This window comes from Canis lupus, chromosome 14 (genome assembly GCF_011100685.1).
Source record: "Canis lupus familiaris isolate Mischka breed German Shepherd chromosome 14, alternate assembly UU_Cfam_GSD_1.0, whole genome shotgun sequence".
Lineage (NCBI taxonomy): Eukaryota > Metazoa > Chordata > Mammalia > Carnivora > Canidae > Canis > Canis lupus.
Window position 1 is genome coordinate 10,893,781 of NC_049235.1, and position 19,082 is coordinate 10,912,862.

Below are 19,082 nucleotides of genomic sequence, written 5' to 3' on the forward strand. Positions count from 1 at the left end.
TTTGAAGATGCTTATCAAGGTTTTGATTTTATTTTTAAGGTTTTTTTTTAATATTCTCTTAGTTGTTTCCCTTTCCTCATAGAATCAGATTTCTTTTCCTCCCTCCTTCCTTAACTCTCTCCTTGCCCTTCTTCCTCCCTTTCCCTCCTATTCCTTTTCCCTGTCCCTTCACTCCTGCTCTCTTCTCCACTCTTCCCCTCTTTCCATTGTCCACCAGTCCTTTTTTCCTTCCTACCTTTCTTCCCTCCTTCCTTCTAATTTTGCTCTGTATCTGGTAATTGTGTATCATCTTTATATTTAAAACTAGGTATGGTTTATTTTAGGTTATAAACATTTGTCTTGTTTGCTTTTTATGTAAGTACTTTGTTTTTCCATACTGTTTTGATTACTACAGCTTTGTAATACATCTTGACGTCTGAGACTGTGATACCTCCAGCTTTGTTCTTTTTCATGATTGCTTTTCTGTTTTGATTTTCTCCTTGAATGGGAAATTTGATAGAGATAGGGCATGTTAACTGACATTGTCACTGTTGGGTGGGTGGAAAGAGCTGCCCAACTGGCTCTGGGCTCCCTAATGTGTTAATGAGGAGGGATTCATTCTGGGTGGTAACACCCACACCAGAAGCCTTAGCACTTCCGTTATTCAGTGAAATATTCTTGGAAAACAGCCTGTATTCATGGAAGTGGTAGGTTTAAATACTCTGCCTCCCAACCTGAAACCATTTTCCTGGGCAATACAGATCATGATGGGTGGTTATTGCAACAGTTGTTCTGTTTGTAAACCTTTAATCAACCTTGATTTTGGCTCTACTTTTCACTGCCACCCTTAATCTCAGTGACTCCCATCTTCAGTGTAACCACTTTATACTGTCTTCTGGGTTGTCTCCTCTGTTAATTTTATTCCTAACTCTTTATTTTCCCTTCTTGAAACATGTTGCTATCTTCTCTCCTGCTCCTTCACTCCTCTCCTCTCTTCCTTCACTGTTGTGGGTTTAGGCTTTTCTGTCTCGGTACTATAAGTACTAGGGTACTAGGGAGTACTAGAAGTGAACACATTTTCTCAGTGTGCAACTTTCTGGAACATGCATATCAAAAAGCATCTATCAGAGTTTTTACTACCACTAGTATTTGAAATTTTCATTTTCATAGCAGCCCAACTATTAAATTTTTTTGCCAGCTAAAGTGTGTTTCTTTTTCTAATGTGTAATCTTCTATAAGAAATTAGCAAATTCTCATTTTTTTCTTTTGAGTTTGTTGTTAATATAATTTTCTATGAATTATTGATTACTTTGAATTACATAGTTACTGTGAAGTCCTGGGTCTTATAAGCAGTTTTCATAGGATCTTTATGCAGTACATTGAGTCTTTAGTACATTTGCTTCAAATATCTCCTAGTCTTTTCTTTTCACCCTAATTTTAATTATGTTTATTTTATCAGTTATTTTTATTTGAACATGCTTATCTGCTTCATGATTTCTAAACTTTGAAATAATAAAAAAGTTACTACCTCCCCAGACAATTTATGTTAATTAGGACTTTTATTTTTGTTTTACTAAACTTTCTAAAATTAATTTCTGTGAAACACTCTTGCAGAATAATTTGGCAGGGCATTTTAAGAGCCAAGAAATTGTCTCTGTTTTGATCCTGTTCTCAGAAAGCTTAATTAAAAGGAGGGATAAGAATTTGTTTGGTGTCTTGAATTCAACTATATTCTTATTTTGTCAAATGGTTTGAAATACTAAACGGTAAAATATTTTTGTGTTTTCCAGATTATTGCTCAGTTGTAACAATTGTGGACCAGACAAATGTAAAGCTAACCTGCATGCTCTTTAGTGGAAATTATGAAGCCCTTCCAATAATTTATAAAAATGGAGATATTGTTCGCTTTCACAGGCTGAAGGTATAGTTCATACTATCTAGAACTTATCTGTTTGAAGAGAACTCTATTTTTCACTAATACTAGTTAGCACTAATTATGTGGTTACTGTGGTAGAACATGACATCAAGCATTTCAAGAGATAAGAAGAAATGTAAATAATACCAGACTTCAAATAATTAATATTAGGAAGCCTTTTCATTTGGACAAATTTCCTGCCCTCCTTCTACCAAAAATGTGTTAGATGCCAAGATTAAGACTAGTTGCATTGTCTTCTCACTTCTGAGTATAGATTGATACTTTTAGAGGTTTTCCATGTAGAGCTGGGTTAAAAAAAAAAACCAAACATATACATATACACACATACACACATACATATATACATGTATGTATATAAACAACAATTGAGAAGTTCTATTTTCCCTGTTTGTTGTATTAATTCAAGTACAGTGAAAGCATTGAGAAGTATAAAATCAGTAAGTTCATCTTCTTTTATGAAAAATGTATTAAAGCATGAACAGATATTTTGGTACTTTTAAAATTATGCTAGCTGTCAAACAATTATATGTAAGGAAACCTTTAATATGAAGGTAGAGCTATTAAATAGTATGTAATTTAAAAAGAAATTACTTTAATATTTTCAGGCCTTTAGGTTTTAAGCATTTTAATCCCTTCATCTTTTCCTCTTGTTACATGGGTTTCCATGAAGCTCTTTTATTATCTTCGTTGTCTTTTTTTTTTTTTTTTTGTAATGCTTCAGTTTATCGTGTCTCTCATGGTCAGTGCGATGCTCATAAGCGAGCAAAATATTCTGGAAGTGTTCTATTCTTGGCTTTGGTGGGAATTACCTTTCTTAATCTCTATGCCTTTCCCCGAGAATAGGAGAACAGTAGAGAATATTTGTGAAAAGTTAAAAAGGAAATAGAAGTATTGTCATTGTAGCACTATATTTCAGGTTTATTCCAACTTCAAAAAATAACTTATTTCCTACACACACTTTTTTCAGACAGTATACTCTTCCCTACTAATGTTTTTAGTTGTTCTTGCTATTAATTGAAGTAGAATATACATCTCAGTTCTATTTGTTCTAAAGAGAATAGACTCTAGGTTTTGTTTTCTAATGTCTGGCTTATGCTTGTGTGATTCAACCATATTACTGCATATAGTTTCACTTTGTTCATTTTCATTGGTAAGTGGTATTCCATTGTGTGAATGCATCAGAATTTATATAATCTGGGACATTCAGTAAGTATGAGGATATTATACTGCTTATAAATAGTCTATACATGGTTTTTAGTGAATATATATGTTAATATTAATTTTATTTATTAATGGAAAATTTACTGGATAGACTACATAGATTAGCTATATCATGTTTACTTGAAGATAGATCAATAGAATTTATCTGCTCTGAAGAATAAGGATAAATAAAAGATTGACAGAGCCTTAGGGACCTGTGAAATAATGTTAAATGGTGAAACATGTCATTTGAGATGCACAAGAAATCCATGTGAATGGGAAACAAAAGTCTTTATAGAAATAAATAGAATCAACCAGAATTTTTCCAAATTTGATAGAAAACATGGACCTAGAGATTTTAGAAACTCAGTGCACCCCATGCATGGCACCACAAAGAAAAACACTTAACCAAATCACTGTGAAACCACTGAAAAAGATCTGAAAAAAAGATCCTCATATGGGCTGGCAGAGAAATAAGACATTCCATATAGGAAACCGTAATACCAGCCATCTTGAGAGGAACAAAACAATGATAAATTTAGAGTGGTGATAGATAATTTATTCACCTGGAATTTTGTATCCAGAGAAAATGTTTTTCAAAAATGAGAGAATCCATGGCCAGTGTCTTCACTACAAGTAAATGCTAAAGGATGGTATTCAGGACAAAAAAGAATGCTACTAACCAGAAACTTCATGGTTAGGAAATGATTAAAAACAAACAAAAAAAGGAAATGGTGAGTAAATGGTAAAAGATACTGTTTTGTAGTTCTTCCCATAATTTCACTAAAAGATAAATGGCTGCTTAAAAGAAAAAGAAAAACATTTAGGAAGATGGAGTTTATAAAATATGTAAAAGAATATGAACGATAGCTCAAAGGATGGTTAGTATAGTTAAATGGAATCATACTATTGAAAGGTTAGTACCTTTAGAGGTTATTACACTTTCGGTAGAAAGTGTAAAACAGATATGGACATGTGGGGAATGTGATATGGAAAGTAGGGATTATGTAGTAGAACTATATTGATTCCAAGTAGACTTTGAGATAAGGATTCTTTCATAGCTCAGAGGAAGTAAACAGAATACTAATAAGTTCAAAATAAGACAAAAGGAAAAATAGAAAAGCAAAATTTTTAAAAAGCAAAAACGGAGACACAAAAGGAAAACAAATAAGATAGTAAAATATAACCATATCAATAACTTTTATGTAAATGGACTAAACAGCTCTTTTGTATGGGATAAGTAGACTGAATAAAAAAAAGCTAAAACAAATATCACTCCCTACAAGAAATGAAGACACAAACAAGTTGTGAGTAAAACTGTAGAAAAGTTATACCAAGCAAACAATAGCATAAAGAAAATGAAAACACTATTTTAATATCACAGTATTACAGGAGATTAAAAAGGGATGCATCTCATAAGGACAAAAAGGTTTCTTTGTGAAGAAGATACAACCATGGTAAATGGACATACACATGAATCCACTAGCTGAGCTTCAGAATTGGAAAGCCAGAGTCTTTGTTGATGATCTTGGCTCTCAGTCTGCTGAAATCATAGCCTCACTGCATTGAAATCATAGCCTCACTGCATCTTAGTCAAGTTGAAGTCTTGTACTTTAAGTGTTCTAGTTTTCCTTGTAACAGTCATAAGTAATGGTCACTTAGCATCTTTTTTCCTTTTGTAAATTATACCTTAGTAAGAAAAGTAACACATGTAAAAGTGCAAACCTGATAGGGTCAGGGAGTGGATCACCTAGATCTTTAAAAAAGACCAATAAATATTACATAGTGTTTTATGGTTTGTATGGTGCTTGTGGATCTTGATACAGCCGGTTGATTTTATCATTTTGTATATTAATTAAATGAACATATTAAATAATTATATCCTCTCAACTATGCTGGCAGAATTTATAATCTCTCAAATTTCTTCAGTTCTTGGGTTCTGCATAGGTAAGCTGTTTTGTTTTCTGCTCTGCCCAACTTTCTTAGATCCAAGTATATAAAAATGAAACTCAAGGTATCACCAGCTCTGGCTTTGCATCTTTGACATTTGAGGGGACTTTGGGAGCTCCTGTCATACCTCGTACTTCAAGCAAGTATTTTAACTTCACTGCTGAGGACCAGAAAATGGTAGAAGCTTTACGTGTTTGGGCATCTACTCATATTTCACCTTCTTCAACATTAGTAAAATTGTGTGATGTTCAACCATTGCAGTATTTTGACCTGACTTGTCAGCTCTTGGGCAAAGCAGAAGTGGATGGAGCATCATTTCTTTTAAAGGTAGGTATTTTAAATGCTTTAAGTTGTAAGTTAACACCACCTACATATGAGTTTATGTTTCATTTTGATGGGATAAGTATGCATACTGTGTTATTATATTAAGAACTTTAAATCCAGCTTAACCATTTATGATGAGCTGAGATATTCATGCAACTCTACTCTTGAATTTCTTTATACTTCCAGAGAAAAATAGTATTACAATAGTTCATAGTTTATGCTTTATTTTTATTTTAGAATTAATAAAATATAGTTATTTTCTACTGTTTTAGTTTAGTTACAGTTCTACATATGCATGTTTTTGCTTCCCTGTCAAGGTATCCTTCCTTCTCATTTATTTTCTTGGCTCATGGATGTTGGGTTTTCTTCCCATGTCATTTCACTGCTTGTTTCATTGGGTAGATCACAGATGATTTTTTTTTTTCATTCACAGATGATTTTGAAGTATTTATTTTTATTCTTGTTCTCTTTTGTTTTTAAATCATCATGATTTTTAAAAAGTAACATAAGACCATATAATCTTTGTTTACATACCCCAATTTACTCATGAATGGCTTCTGAAAAAGACAGTTGTCTGATGTTAATCCTCACCTACTCATCCTAGGCAGGATGCATTTAAACAAACACTGCTTCACCTCTGCTCCTATGGTTATTTCTTTAGCTTCTGACTCTTTGAAACAATAGGACAAGAAACAATACAGAGGCACAAGTATTGGACAAGTATTGGGTTTACCTTAATTATCATTTATAACTTGCTCTTATTAAGGAATGGGGAAGATAGAAATCCCTGAATAAAAGATGAAGTTTTTTAAAGTTGTAAGTACTCTGAAAAAAATTAATTGCGTGCTATAAAAAAGTTAAGTCAAGTATGACATCTGAAGTTAAAGCAAAGTAAAATCATCCAAAGTTAGAAGGAATCATAGGTCAGCCAGTTATAGTTTCTGCCCAAAGTGACATTCTTAACAAATGAGCTTTTGTTAATCACTGAATGTTTCTGATGACAAGTAATCTATTGTGCAGAGTATACCCCCATCTTTTGACTGCTGGGTTAGAAAATTCTTAAATTCTGAGATATAATCTGCAGCCTTTTAGCTGACATGGCTGAATCTGCATTCACTCTAAAGCAACAAAACATATGCCTGCATCCCATTTTTATAGATAGCCATTTCACATAAGTGAAAACAGCTTTCATGTCGATGTTATTTTAGAATACAGCATTCAGAAGTGAATGTAAGAATTTCTTGAGGACAATTTAAAATAAATCTCAGAAGTCTGTATACTCTTTGACTCAACAATTTTCTTTCTCTAAATTTATTTTTGTAAGTTTTCTAAGTTTATTTTGTAAATATGGAAAATTGCATTTAAAAGAATATTCTTATATTTCTTACAGTAATAAAAATTGGAAAAATTCATTAACAATAGAATTATGTGAAGTAATGTATTATATAATACTCTTTCAATAAAATGACATTGTAGACATAGTTATTAATATGGATATTCATAATTCTACTTGGCAATTAATGCAATTTTATTTACATACTAAAATGTATTATATGCATAGTAAAAATACATTAAGAAGAATATATAGCAATATTTTTACTCATGTTATCTCTAGGAAGTCAAATTTTGAGTGATTTTTTTTTCTGAAATTGATTTTCCTATCACATACCAGAAATAACTTTTTAAATTATGTTTTAAACACAAAAAGAGCCAGACATTACTCCAAGGTGAGGTATGGAAAGCATGAAATGTAACAATTATTTCCTGTCTCATCCTGGATATGATAGTAGTACAGTTTCCTTTATTAGTAACTATGATACTAATTTAATTATTCTTATAGACATGTTTTACCAGTAACACATTAAAACAATTATACACTGTAATCCAGTTTATTTTTAGAAATCAGAAATGATTATTTTTAAAGAAAACTATAATCCTCTTTGTGAATGTTAAATATATTTGTGAAAATGTTTAGCAAAATAGAAGTATGCCTCCTTAACTTGATAAACAATTTCTCCTGTAAATTAATCAAAATGTTTAGTGGTAAAATTCTGTCAGTAATGCCAGGAACAAGACAAAAATACCCACTATTTCTCTGTTACATTGTTCAGGAAATCTCAAGAATTCACTAAGATTAAAAAAAAATGGAGTTATAACTCTCTTTAAAAGAATGAAAAAAAAAATCAGTACTTTTAAGATGTAAAAACCCAAACAATGAACTGAAAAGCTTTTTGGATTAATAAAATTATTCATTGACATAGCTGATTTAAAACATTAGTGAAATACAGCTTTGCTCCATATTAATAACAAATAGAACATATAATTGAGCAAAAGTTCTTTCAACATCGCAGTGACTGTAAAACAAGACAGTTATAGCAAGAAAGCCCTGAACGTCTGTGAAGAAAACTAGAAAGATTTACTGAGGAGCATAAAAGAAAAGTTAGGACTACTAAAAGATTTTTTATTCTTTTTTAAAGTGTTTGTTTTTTTTTAATGAAGTGATCTTTTTCTTATAACTGTATTTATTGAATTGACAGTGGTTCTGAAATTTACTAGAAACACTAAATGATCAAGAATAAGACAAGAAAAACTTGACAAAGAAAACTCGGTCGTTTTCTACCATATCAGATATCAAAGCATATTGTTCAATTACATTAATTAAGTTTATAGTAAAACTGATGAAAAGATTGGGAACCTCAGAAACAATCTTACACTATACGTATAATATATGCATGATAAAAATAACATTAAAAATCATTTCAAATTGATAGGTTGTTAAATAGTGATTATTACCTGTTTTGAAAAAAGAATCAGATCTATATAATACATAATTTCTAACAGATTAAGTTTTGATACAAAATTACAAAAGTTCCAGAAGTCATTAAAAAACAAAGCAAGACTGGGTTGTAAGTGATTAAAACTGAAGCATAAAAGCAATGTAGCTACACTGCTCTCTCAGCTCCTCCCCCAAAAGACTGGTAGATTTGTCTGTAAAGCTATTTTAAAGTCATAAAAACAGTAACACAAAATGAAAGAACAAATTCCAAGTGGAGACAAATGTTTGTGACATATAAGTGTTCCAAAGTGTTTGTCCTAGTTCTTTGAATAATCTAGGGAACAGTGAGTGACCCAGACTCAATGATTGTTTATTTGAAACTTGGCCTAGTCACCAGCGTTATTGAATACTTCCTCTGTAAGTGGACACAGGCAGACAAGAACTCTGTAGAAATATAGTGTTTTCTGTTTAGCGAGCCTGTTTCTCTTGCCTAGCCAAATTTCTTACATACAGAGGGATTCTTACCTCATGCCAGATGTCTTTTGTCATGCCCTTCTATAACAAAGGGCCTAGCACAGCACAGGCTAGCTTGCATCTTAAGGATGGCATGGTGCATATTTACTCATCCTGTGCCCTGTTGCATCCTTATCTCAACATAGCTTACATAGCAGTTCAGTATATCTTTTCCTTTTCCAGCACCCATGAGTTTCATTCATTTGTATTCATAATCTCTGATATAAACAGAATGTTCCTATCTGTACTTTTAAAGGCCTTTTCCAAAATAGAACAAAGTGAAAAAATGAGCGAAGTTTAGGAAACATTCCTAAAAGTTAGGGATTCATACTTAAGAAAATGAGCAGATATAGTCATAAAGGTTTGTATGTAAGATGGTAAAAAGATAAATTCAACAATATGTTAATACTTTTTTCTAAGCAGTATGAATTTCTTTCTTCTTTGTATTTTCTACATGTCCTATATCTATGTAGTCCTTTTACATAGATAGTCCTTTTATATACATGTTATCAGAACATACACCATATTTAAGGTTTAGCAGATATTTGAAAGAATACATTTAATTACTTTTAAGTTATGTTATCAGCAAATAAAATTCTTCTAAAAGTCCACAGTTACACAAAAAGATCCTTAAACTTTGCTCTACTCTGTTATGGCAGGTATGGGATGGCACCAGGACCCCGTTCCCATCATGGAGAGTCTTAATACAAGACCTTGTACTTGAAGGAGATTTAAGTCATATCCATCGGCTGCAGAATCTGACAGTGGACATTTTAGTCTATGATAATCATGTTCAAGTGGCAAAATCTCTAAAGGTGATGTTGGTAGCAAATGTTTGCTCTTTTTTTTTTTTTTTTTTTTTTATTTTATTTATGATAGGCACACAGTGAGAGAGAGAGAGGCAGAGACACAGGCAGAGGGAGAAGCAGGTTCCATGCACCGGGAGCCCGACGTGGGATTCGATCCCGGGTCTCCAGGATCGCGCCCCGGGCCAAAGGCAGGCGCTAAACCGCTGCGCCACCCAGGGATCCCATGTTTGCTCTTTTTGTTTTTACAGATGGGTAAATCACATTTACAGATATTTGAGGTCTAGAAATTAACTTTAATTTTTAATGTGTAAAATATATTGAAAATAAATTATTAGGGCAGCCCCGGTGGCGCAGCGGTTTAGCACCGCCTGCAGCCCGGGGTGTGATCCTGGAGACCTGGGATCGAGTCCCACATCGGGCTCTCTGCATGGTGCCTGCTTCTCCCTCTGCCTGTGTCTCTGCCTCTCTCTCTCTAGCTGTGTCTCTATGAATAAATAAATAAAATCTTTTAAAAAAAATAATTAGAAGATGCATTAAGTTATAGTGTCTTAACTTATTGAAATTATAAAGAATATTTCTTGAATATTTTAAAGCTGTACACAGTTTTACTATAAAAATAGGAAAAATTTTATTGTACGAAATTGTATAAAAAACTTGTAAGCTTAAATGTTAAGCTTTATTAATTGGTTTTTCAAAATCTAGCCTACAACTTTGTACTCATTATTTTAATAAATTGTTAATCCACTTCTAATATATATCATAAATTATATTTTTGTACTGTACAGTTTTTTAGAATTTGCTCACTGCTTCTGAGTTATTTTTTAGGTAAAAGTGAACTTCAGATATGGCACTTCTTGATTATTACTATTGGGAATATTTTATTTTTTTTAATGCAGATATCTTTTCTAGCAACAAATGGCATCATTAATAACAATAGTAATGTTTGGTAAGCACATCATATATATTTAGCACTATCCTGTGTAGTTGGTCACCATTGTCACCATTCCTATTTTACAAATTAGAAAACCGAGCAAGTTTTTTTAATAAAGAATAGTTAAGGTAATCTTAAGCCCAAGATTTCATGGCTATGTGGATGAAGCCAGTATTTGAATCTAGTTGTTGCATCCAAAGCCAGTCCTTTTAAAGCAGTATAAAGAAATGATTTCTGTTTATTGCAAATAGTTTCCATTCTACCTTTAGGGAATTATACAACCTACTTATAGAAAGTTATATGGCCCGCTTATCGGACGAAAACAGTAAAAGTGAATTGCAGTTGTTTTAGATCTGAATTTTATGCCCTGTTTTCCCTTGTAAATAAATGTTCTTGGAAAAGGAAATAGTTCCTCCTACACTGCATTACAAATAAGCCCATCCAACTCAAGTCAATAAATTTAAGTTAAAGTGAGGAAAGTGATAACTGAACTTTCTTGTCCTTTGTGTGTGTGTACATGTTTTCATACCTAAATATCAAGAGAAAATTGGCTTTTGAAAATACATGTTTTGCTGCTTTTCCCTGATTTTCTCTACACGGATTACTTTATTTTAAAAATAAATGTAATGATAAAGCTAACTCAAAGTCTTTTAAATGCAGATAGAGTTCTGGGGCACCTGGGCGGCTCAGTTGGTTAAACATCTGTCTTGGGCTCAGGTTATCTCAGGGTCCTGCAGTAGATCCCTGCTCAGTAGGGAGTCTGTTTCTCCCTCTGCTTACGCCCCACCCACCGCCTCGTTCTCACTCTGTCTCAAATAAAATAAATAAAATCTTAAAAAAAATATAGAGAGTTCTTATGAATGAAAAAGGTTTACATTTTCTGTTAAATTCTACTTTCACAATGTAATTCCCTTCTCTCTTTATGCTGCTTTTATAGGTCTTTCTGTTATCCCCCCTTGCTTGTCCTGATTTCCTTGTCTAAGTTATTGAATACCGCCTAGCACAGTGTTTTCCTTTTAGTAAGGATGAAGTGAATAATATCTGCTAGTAGTGAATGAATCAGTGAGCACTGAATTTTCAAATTTTTATTCAGCTCCCTTTCTGTCTGCTTTATCTCACCCACTAGAGGGTGCTCTGAGCACACATTATTAGAAATATAGTAAACTTCATCTTTTTCAAAAGATATCATAACATCATATTATTTATCTGCAATGTAATAGGAAAATGAAAAGGATTTTCTCTGTGTAAATAATGCATCTGTTGGCTTTTATTAAATGTATATTGACATCCCATTTTATTTGTTCTAAGACAACCATTTGATATTAATTTAAGAAATCCCCAGAGTTAGATGACCTTGATATAAATGAATTCTTATCAGCACTTGGTGACAACTGTTTGAAATTGATACTGAAATACATGGAACAGATTTTTATTGAATAGGAACAGGGAAAAAATATTTTTTAATAAAATAGTTAAGGCAATCTTAAAGAATAATTGTCTTTTATATATAATACATTTTATAATTGAAATTGTCTTTAACATTTCTCCTAAATTTTGCTTTTTAAAAGTGTTACACAAGCATACATGCACAAACCCACATATATATGGGCACACATGCATGCGCACGCGCACACACACACACACAAACTTCCAATTCAAAGTTTTTGTCTAGAAATTAAAGCAGTGTATTCCCAATCATTAGTCTTATCCTGACACAATTTAAAAGTAATTATAAAAAATATATAGTCTTAATTATTTTTTAGCCTTCAGTGTCCCAAGAGCTGACTCTCAGTTCAACTGATTGTTTTCAGACATACGCAGGTAATTAAAACGTTAAACTTAAACGGAATTTCTTGAGAGTTTGTGGAAGATTAAAATTATTTCTAAAGGGATAGCAATTTCTTGATAGCTATATTTGCTTTATTTTTTATGTTTACTGAAATGGACTTTTATCACAATTTTTGAAAGTATATTTTTATAATTTTTGATTATGACTCACATTTTTAGAATCTTACCACATTACTGACAAGATGAGGCAATATGTATCTATTATAGTAGAGCATCTGGCACATTTCATAGTATATTTAGCAAGCTTAAAAAAAATACAATGCTGCCTCCAGAAGGAATTTCTGGAAATAACAGTTTGTCATCTTGATAGGCTATTTATATAAATAAATTCTTTCTTAATCTTTACTGTTTTATTATGAAAGACAGTAGTAGAAAAGTTAATGCAATAAATACCCATGTGCATGTCATCTAAACTTAACATTTTTAAATGTTTTTGCCACACTAATTTCAGGTACTTTTAATTTTTAGGACATAAATCTCTACATTTTGAATCTTCTTTGTACGTCTGTTCATTCTAAATTTTGCTCCCTAGTATCTTCTTTCTTTTTATCCTAATATGTAGGTATGTACACATGTTTATTATACTTTTATGTATTCATCTCTGAAAAATGCATATGGAATATGTATTATTCTGTAATTTGCTTTCTTTCTTTGATGTTATACTTTTAAGATCTATCCGTGTTCATATATGTGTTTGCATTAATACCACAGGGTCTTAATTATTACAGCTTTATTTTTATTTTTTATAGCTTAGTCTTTAAATGATATTCTGTAGATCAAGCAAACTTCCTCCCCACCCCAGTTTAGTCTTCAAACTTGACTTGTGCTTCATATCCATATACATTTTCAGATCAGCTTTTCAAATTCCATTAGAGACCGTGGAGATTTTGATTGAAATTACACTGATTTTAAAGATTAATTCATTGGGGGAGGATTGCTATCTTTATAATGTTGAAACTTTTCATTTATGAATATGATATCTTTCTCCACGTGTTTAGGGATTTTATTTATTTGACAGAGAGAAAGAAAGCACAAGCAGGTGGAGTGGCAGGGACAGGAAGAAGCAGGCTCCCTGCTGAGCAGAAAGTTGGAAGCAGGGCTCGGATCCCAGGACCCCAGGATCATAACCTGAGCTGAAGGCAGACGCTTAACAGACTGAGCCACCCAGGCGCCCCTAAACTTTTTCTTATATCTATACAGAGCATTTTATTTAGAGGGAGGTGGTTTTTAATTTTTTTTTTTTAAGTATATCTTCCCAAAACTTGGGTCTGGAACTCATGACCCCAAGATTAAGAGTCACAAGCTATACTGACTGAGCCAGCCACATACCCGCATGTGTTTCGGCCCATTTTCAGTGCTTTGTATAAACATGTCCTGTATTAGTGTATAACCTATATTTAAAAAGAATCATAGAATAATAAATGTTGGAAAGAGTGAATAGAAGTAGACTGATTTTTTTTTCCAGTATCATACTTTGGAGACCATGAGGAAAATCAGTTTTCTCTTTTATTTTTTGCTTTCTGTATTTTCCTTCTCTGACTTTTTACCCTGCTCCCCTGCAGGGTAGATGTCAGTGGAAGAATCAGAGACAAAAAGACCTAAATCCCTACCTCCTCCTCACAAAAACATGACTGAGAGGAAAAAAAGTTATATAGCTTCTTCCTTTGAGTAGGTGTCAATTTCTTTGATAAACATTCTGCATCTGTCATTTTAAGTCTTCTACATTAAAAGAATATCAAATACTCTATAAAGACATTTTTAAGACTAAACAAGACCTCTAAAATTACGGAACATTTAGTTCAAAATTATAATGGTTTAATCTTGTATTTGAACTCATTTTAGAATGTGTTTCACGTTATGGTGTAAAGACACAGTGCTTATTACAAAAGTTTTCTTTCCATAAAACTTGTGGACTAGGGGGATATTTATTATTACTTGTGGAATAGGGGGATATTTTTATATTACATTAAAAAATTTTCTAGTATTTGCATAATGAGAGTATTTTAGCAATTGTATTTAATTAAATCTTACCTTTAAGTAGCTAAAACAAGTTATTTTCAGAAGACTCAGTTTTCTAAATTAAATAGAGGGCTTGAGTTTGATTTACATAGTGGGTTTCTTAACTATTGTATTTTATCAATGCTAAGACTCAATCTTATGTCACACTTGAATATCTCAGACATGGATATATGTTTTCCATTTGAAAAAAACATACATAGACGGATATATATGAATATATATATATATATATGCACTTACATATTTAATGTAGATGTATATCCATGGGTCTAGGTATACATATATACATGCATATATATATACACACACACACGCGCGCGTACATTTGTATATATACATACATGTGCATGTGCACATCACACACGAACGAACACATGTTTTAGTTTTGATACAGTGTCCTTGGGGTGATACTCTGTACACACCAGGATAACATACCAGGATTCTTTCTGATTAGTCAGCACTCCTGATTATTGGTCTTATGCCCCATTTTGGCTAAGTATTTTATATATCAGAAATTGTTTGATTTTTCTTCATTTTCTAAATAATAAATAATGTATTTTTAGGTTGGAAGCTTTCTTAGAATTTATAGCCTCCATACCAAACTTCAGTCACTGAATTCAGAGAACCAGGCAACGTTGTTAGCTCTAGAGTTTCATCTCCATGGGGGTACCAGTTACGGCCGGGGAATCAGAGTCTTGCCAGAGAGTAACTCTGATGTGGATCAACTGAAAAAGTAAGCATATCATATGCCTATTTAGAAATTTCAAATAAGGTATTAATTAAGCTGATTTCCAAGATGCTGTTGTTCTAGATTGGGGCAGATGGATCCAATGAGTTCTTTGTAATTGATCCTCATAATCTACTGTGCCAGTTATCCATTTGTTTAAATAGATGAACCAAATGAAACAGAAGTTAAATGATTGTAAGTTCAAATAGATAAGTAGTAGCAGAGCCCGGCAGGGTATTGTGTATGGTTTCCAGTAGTGACTTGTGCACTTATATCTACAGTGTGCTTATGCTCTTTTTCCACCATTTGGCACATTTCCCAAGTATACCAACAAACAGTTGAAATTGGAGCTTAGCTAAAGTTTGGAAAACTTGATACATATCTAGAATTCCAGACATACTTAATCCTGCCATGAAAGAATATTACCTTTTTAAAGTGCTTATGACTGATAAAACAGGTGACAGAAATGTTTTGGAGTATCCTATTTTAAAAACTTACAGATGTGCCCAGGAAGTGAATTGTATCTTAAGTCCTGCTACACATGCAGCTCTCATTTTTGTAAAGTATCTCTACTGTTCACTGTGTACAGTATTCTGGATAAGTAACTAAGTAAACCCATTTGGTAAGTTGAAATGAAGGAATATATTTCTAAGTTTTAATATGTTGAAATCAGTATGACTTTTAAAACCAATAAGCTATTTTTATAATCCTGTATCAGTTTTACTTCTTTATTTCTCATATTGCCATATATAGAGCACAATATTTCACTTTTTGATTCTGGAATGAGATTGTTTTGACAGAATGCCATCATTAAATTCCCAGTTAATTTTTGTTTGCAGCATTTCATCATCATGTTGTTTTACTCCTATCTTTCGAGGATCAGATTTTTTAAACGTGGGGGACCTTAGAACCTCAGATAGTCTGAGGAAAGCTGTAGACCTTCTACTGAAGAAGATACACACACACATAATTTTTTACACAATTTTAGTGATTTCTTGTTTTCTAAGAATAGAATTAAACTAGTCATATTGACTATTTTATGCAATTTGATGTGAAATTATGTTCTTTCAATTACAGGGTTTTAGAATCTGCAGATTTGACAGCCAGTCAGTGTTCCGATGCTATATGTCATTCAGAACAGGAGGACAGCCTTCGGACTCTTTCGAGTAAGGACAGTGTTTAATGTTAACGGTTTAATCTTTGCTAAGTAAAATGGCTTTATCAGTATTCTCTTTTTTAATACTTTCCTATCTCTGCCTAGCTTTTTTTGTTAAATCCGTATTCATTGTAAAGGAACAGGCTAAATCTATTATCTGTAACCTGTGCAGAGGTTAACATTATTTCTCCCTTAATTATTTAATTGCATTTTCAAATTGGGATGATATATACTGATTGGTGGTATATGTAGTATTTATGTATATATGTTTATATGTGTGTATATATGTATACATATGTGTGATACATATGTGTGTTTGTATATTCATTAAAATTCTGTATTTCCTAGGCAACCACTTTGTCAGTTTCTAAAATGAACGGTGATTGTTTTTGCTATTTTATTTCAAAAAGCTAGATTATTTTTTGATCACACATATTTTAGATATACACATGGTTCCCGGTCTTTTTTTATTTTTTATTTTTTTAATTTTATTTATTCACGAAAGACAGAGAGAGGCAGAGACAGAGACAAAAGGGAGATGCAGGCTCCCTGTGGGGAACCTAATGTGGGACTCAGTCCCAGGACTCTGGGATCACGCCCTGAGCTGAAGGCAGATGCTCAACACTGAGCCACCCAGGTAACCCTGATTCCCAATCTTTATCAAGTTCATCAGGTACCTAGTTGCAAGATCTTAAATATTTGGTTCTGTATTTATATTATTGTCTACCTGAAAGGTGACAGTTCAAGTCTAAATTTTAAAAATCTGTAAGATTTTCTCCTTTACCATTTTGCTTTAATATCTTCTTGTACATTCTGGGACCTAGAATCTATCTCATATTTTTATCCCATATTTTTTTTCAATCTAACTCCTTCCCTATTATGATATAAACTATTTTATGAGTATTTTCTCTTTCTATACCAGTAATGACAAGCATTAAAATTAACCTGTATTGCTTGGTGCCTACATGCATTATTATTTAATCCTAACAGCATTCCTTTCAGCTTGAAATTATTTTGTCCCTTTTACAGAAAGGTACCTGAGGCTTTGAGTGATAGGGATCATGTAATTTGCCCAGAGTTACTTAGCTATTAACTGATGGCAAAGTCAGATTCAACTACAGGTTATTTAATTTTTTGTACATATTTTAAATTTATTTCTTTATCCTGCCTTAAAACTCCACATTTCTTAGTGCCTTGGTGATGGCATTTTAGCCTGATCTGTGATTACTTAAACTCCCACTAGCAGGCTAATTTACTTTACCTGACAGTCATGTGGGGACAGCATAATTTGTAATTATCCTTTATGAAATCCCTTTTCTCCTTTTACAAAGATTTTTAAATCTTTTTTAAATTATAAAGTTAATACGTGTCATGATATCAAGTTACACAGCTTCCCCATGCCCTTGTGTCCACTCCTGAGGTCACGTTAACAGTTTAGTGTAGTGTAGTTTCTTCAACACTTTCATGCTTATACAAATATATATACACTTGTACATAAACAAACATGACTTTCCCCTCTTTAAAATATCAAAATGAGGTGCCCAGGGGATCCCTGTGTGCCTCAGCGGTTTAGTGCCTGCCTTCAGCCCAGGGGCGTGGTCCTAGAGTCCTGGGATCGAGTTCCACATCAAGCTCCCTGCATGGAGCCTGCTTCTCCCTCTGCCTGTGTCTCTGCTTCTCTCTCTCTCTCTTTCTGTATCTCTCATGAATAAATAAATAAAATCTTTAAAAAAAAAAAAAAAAAAAAGAATGAGGTGCCTGATGGCTCAGTTGTTTTAGCGTGTGACTCTTGATTTCATATCAGGCCTTGATCTCAGGATTGTGAGTCAAGTCCTGTGTTGGGCTCTATGCTTTAAAAAAATTTTTTTTTTTTTTTACAAAAATGGGACCATACTATACAGTTGCTTTCTTTATTAGTACACACCATAGACCTATAGGCTAGTCCATGTTCCTCAAACTCATTCTTTTAATAATTACATATTTTATAATGTGAATCTAACTTTATAAATTCAGCTGTTTTTCATTTGATGGACATTCAAGTTGTTTGCAATTTTTTGCTCTTACAAACAATGCTTTAGAAACCATCCTTGAACAATTGTACATTCCTGCTTTTCTTTCTCTATAATAAACTCCTAAAAGAGGGATTGATAGATCAAGGGGTAAGCACATCTTTGTATTTTAAGAGATGCTGTCAGATTATATGACAGAATGTCATAGGATTCATATGCAAATAGCACTTGTAGGAAAATGTCCTTTCCTCACATTCTCAAGTGGTATTGGAGGTCAGCAGTGTATGTAAATTTTGACAGTTTGGCAGGTATAAGGCGATATCTTATTTAGTTTCCTTGAGTACTTGGAAACTTGAAAATACTATATATTCATCGGCCATTTTACTTCCTCTTTTTTGGTTTATCTGTTCTTATTCTTTATCTGATTTTTCTGTTGGTTTTTTTTTAACCATCTTATCAGTTTGTGGGAGACCATGAATATATATTTTACACTAATTTTCATATTATTTGAATGTTTTAAAGTTTTTGCCATTATTTTCACTTCATGCAGAACAGCTGATGCTAAGTAATCAGATTCATTGAAATTATATTTTGCCAGCTTAAGATTCCATTCAGGTTCTCTTGTCATTGATTCTTATGCCATTTATTAGTGATGTTGAGAAAGAAGGACAATTAATGCATATGTTTGTATATGAAGCCACATAAATTATAGAAACATACTATGCTGTTCTATATAATAGAATGTAAGCTAAAGTAATTGCAAAATATGAGTACTTTTTAGTCTCAAATTCTTCATTTTAGAAAGCACTATTAAAACCTATTGCTACATTCATTACTTCAACTTTCTTGTTAAAGTAAAATCCTATCTTACGGTCTTCATCCAGTCATCCTGTTCAATAGAGTAA

General features: G+C 32.6%; 1 protein-coding gene across 4 annotated transcripts in view; it reads left to right on the plus strand.

Moving 5' to 3' along the window:
- POT1 (protection of telomeres 1) overlaps positions 1-19,082 on the plus strand; it is an 80,595-nt gene that overhangs the window by 41,082 nt on the left and 20,431 nt on the right. For all 4 annotated transcript variants that reach the window (XM_038556634.1, XM_038556635.1, XM_038556632.1 and 1 more), the window contains exons 8-12: positions 1,770-1,900; positions 5,102-5,392; positions 9,338-9,493; positions 14,849-15,018; positions 16,090-16,178. In XM_038556634.1, the coding sequence (XP_038412562.1) occupies positions 1,770-1,900; positions 5,102-5,392; positions 9,338-9,493; positions 14,849-15,018; positions 16,090-16,178 (837 nt within the window). The remainder of the gene's footprint in view (positions 1-1,769; positions 1,901-5,101; positions 5,393-9,337; positions 9,494-14,848; positions 15,019-16,089; positions 16,179-19,082) is intronic.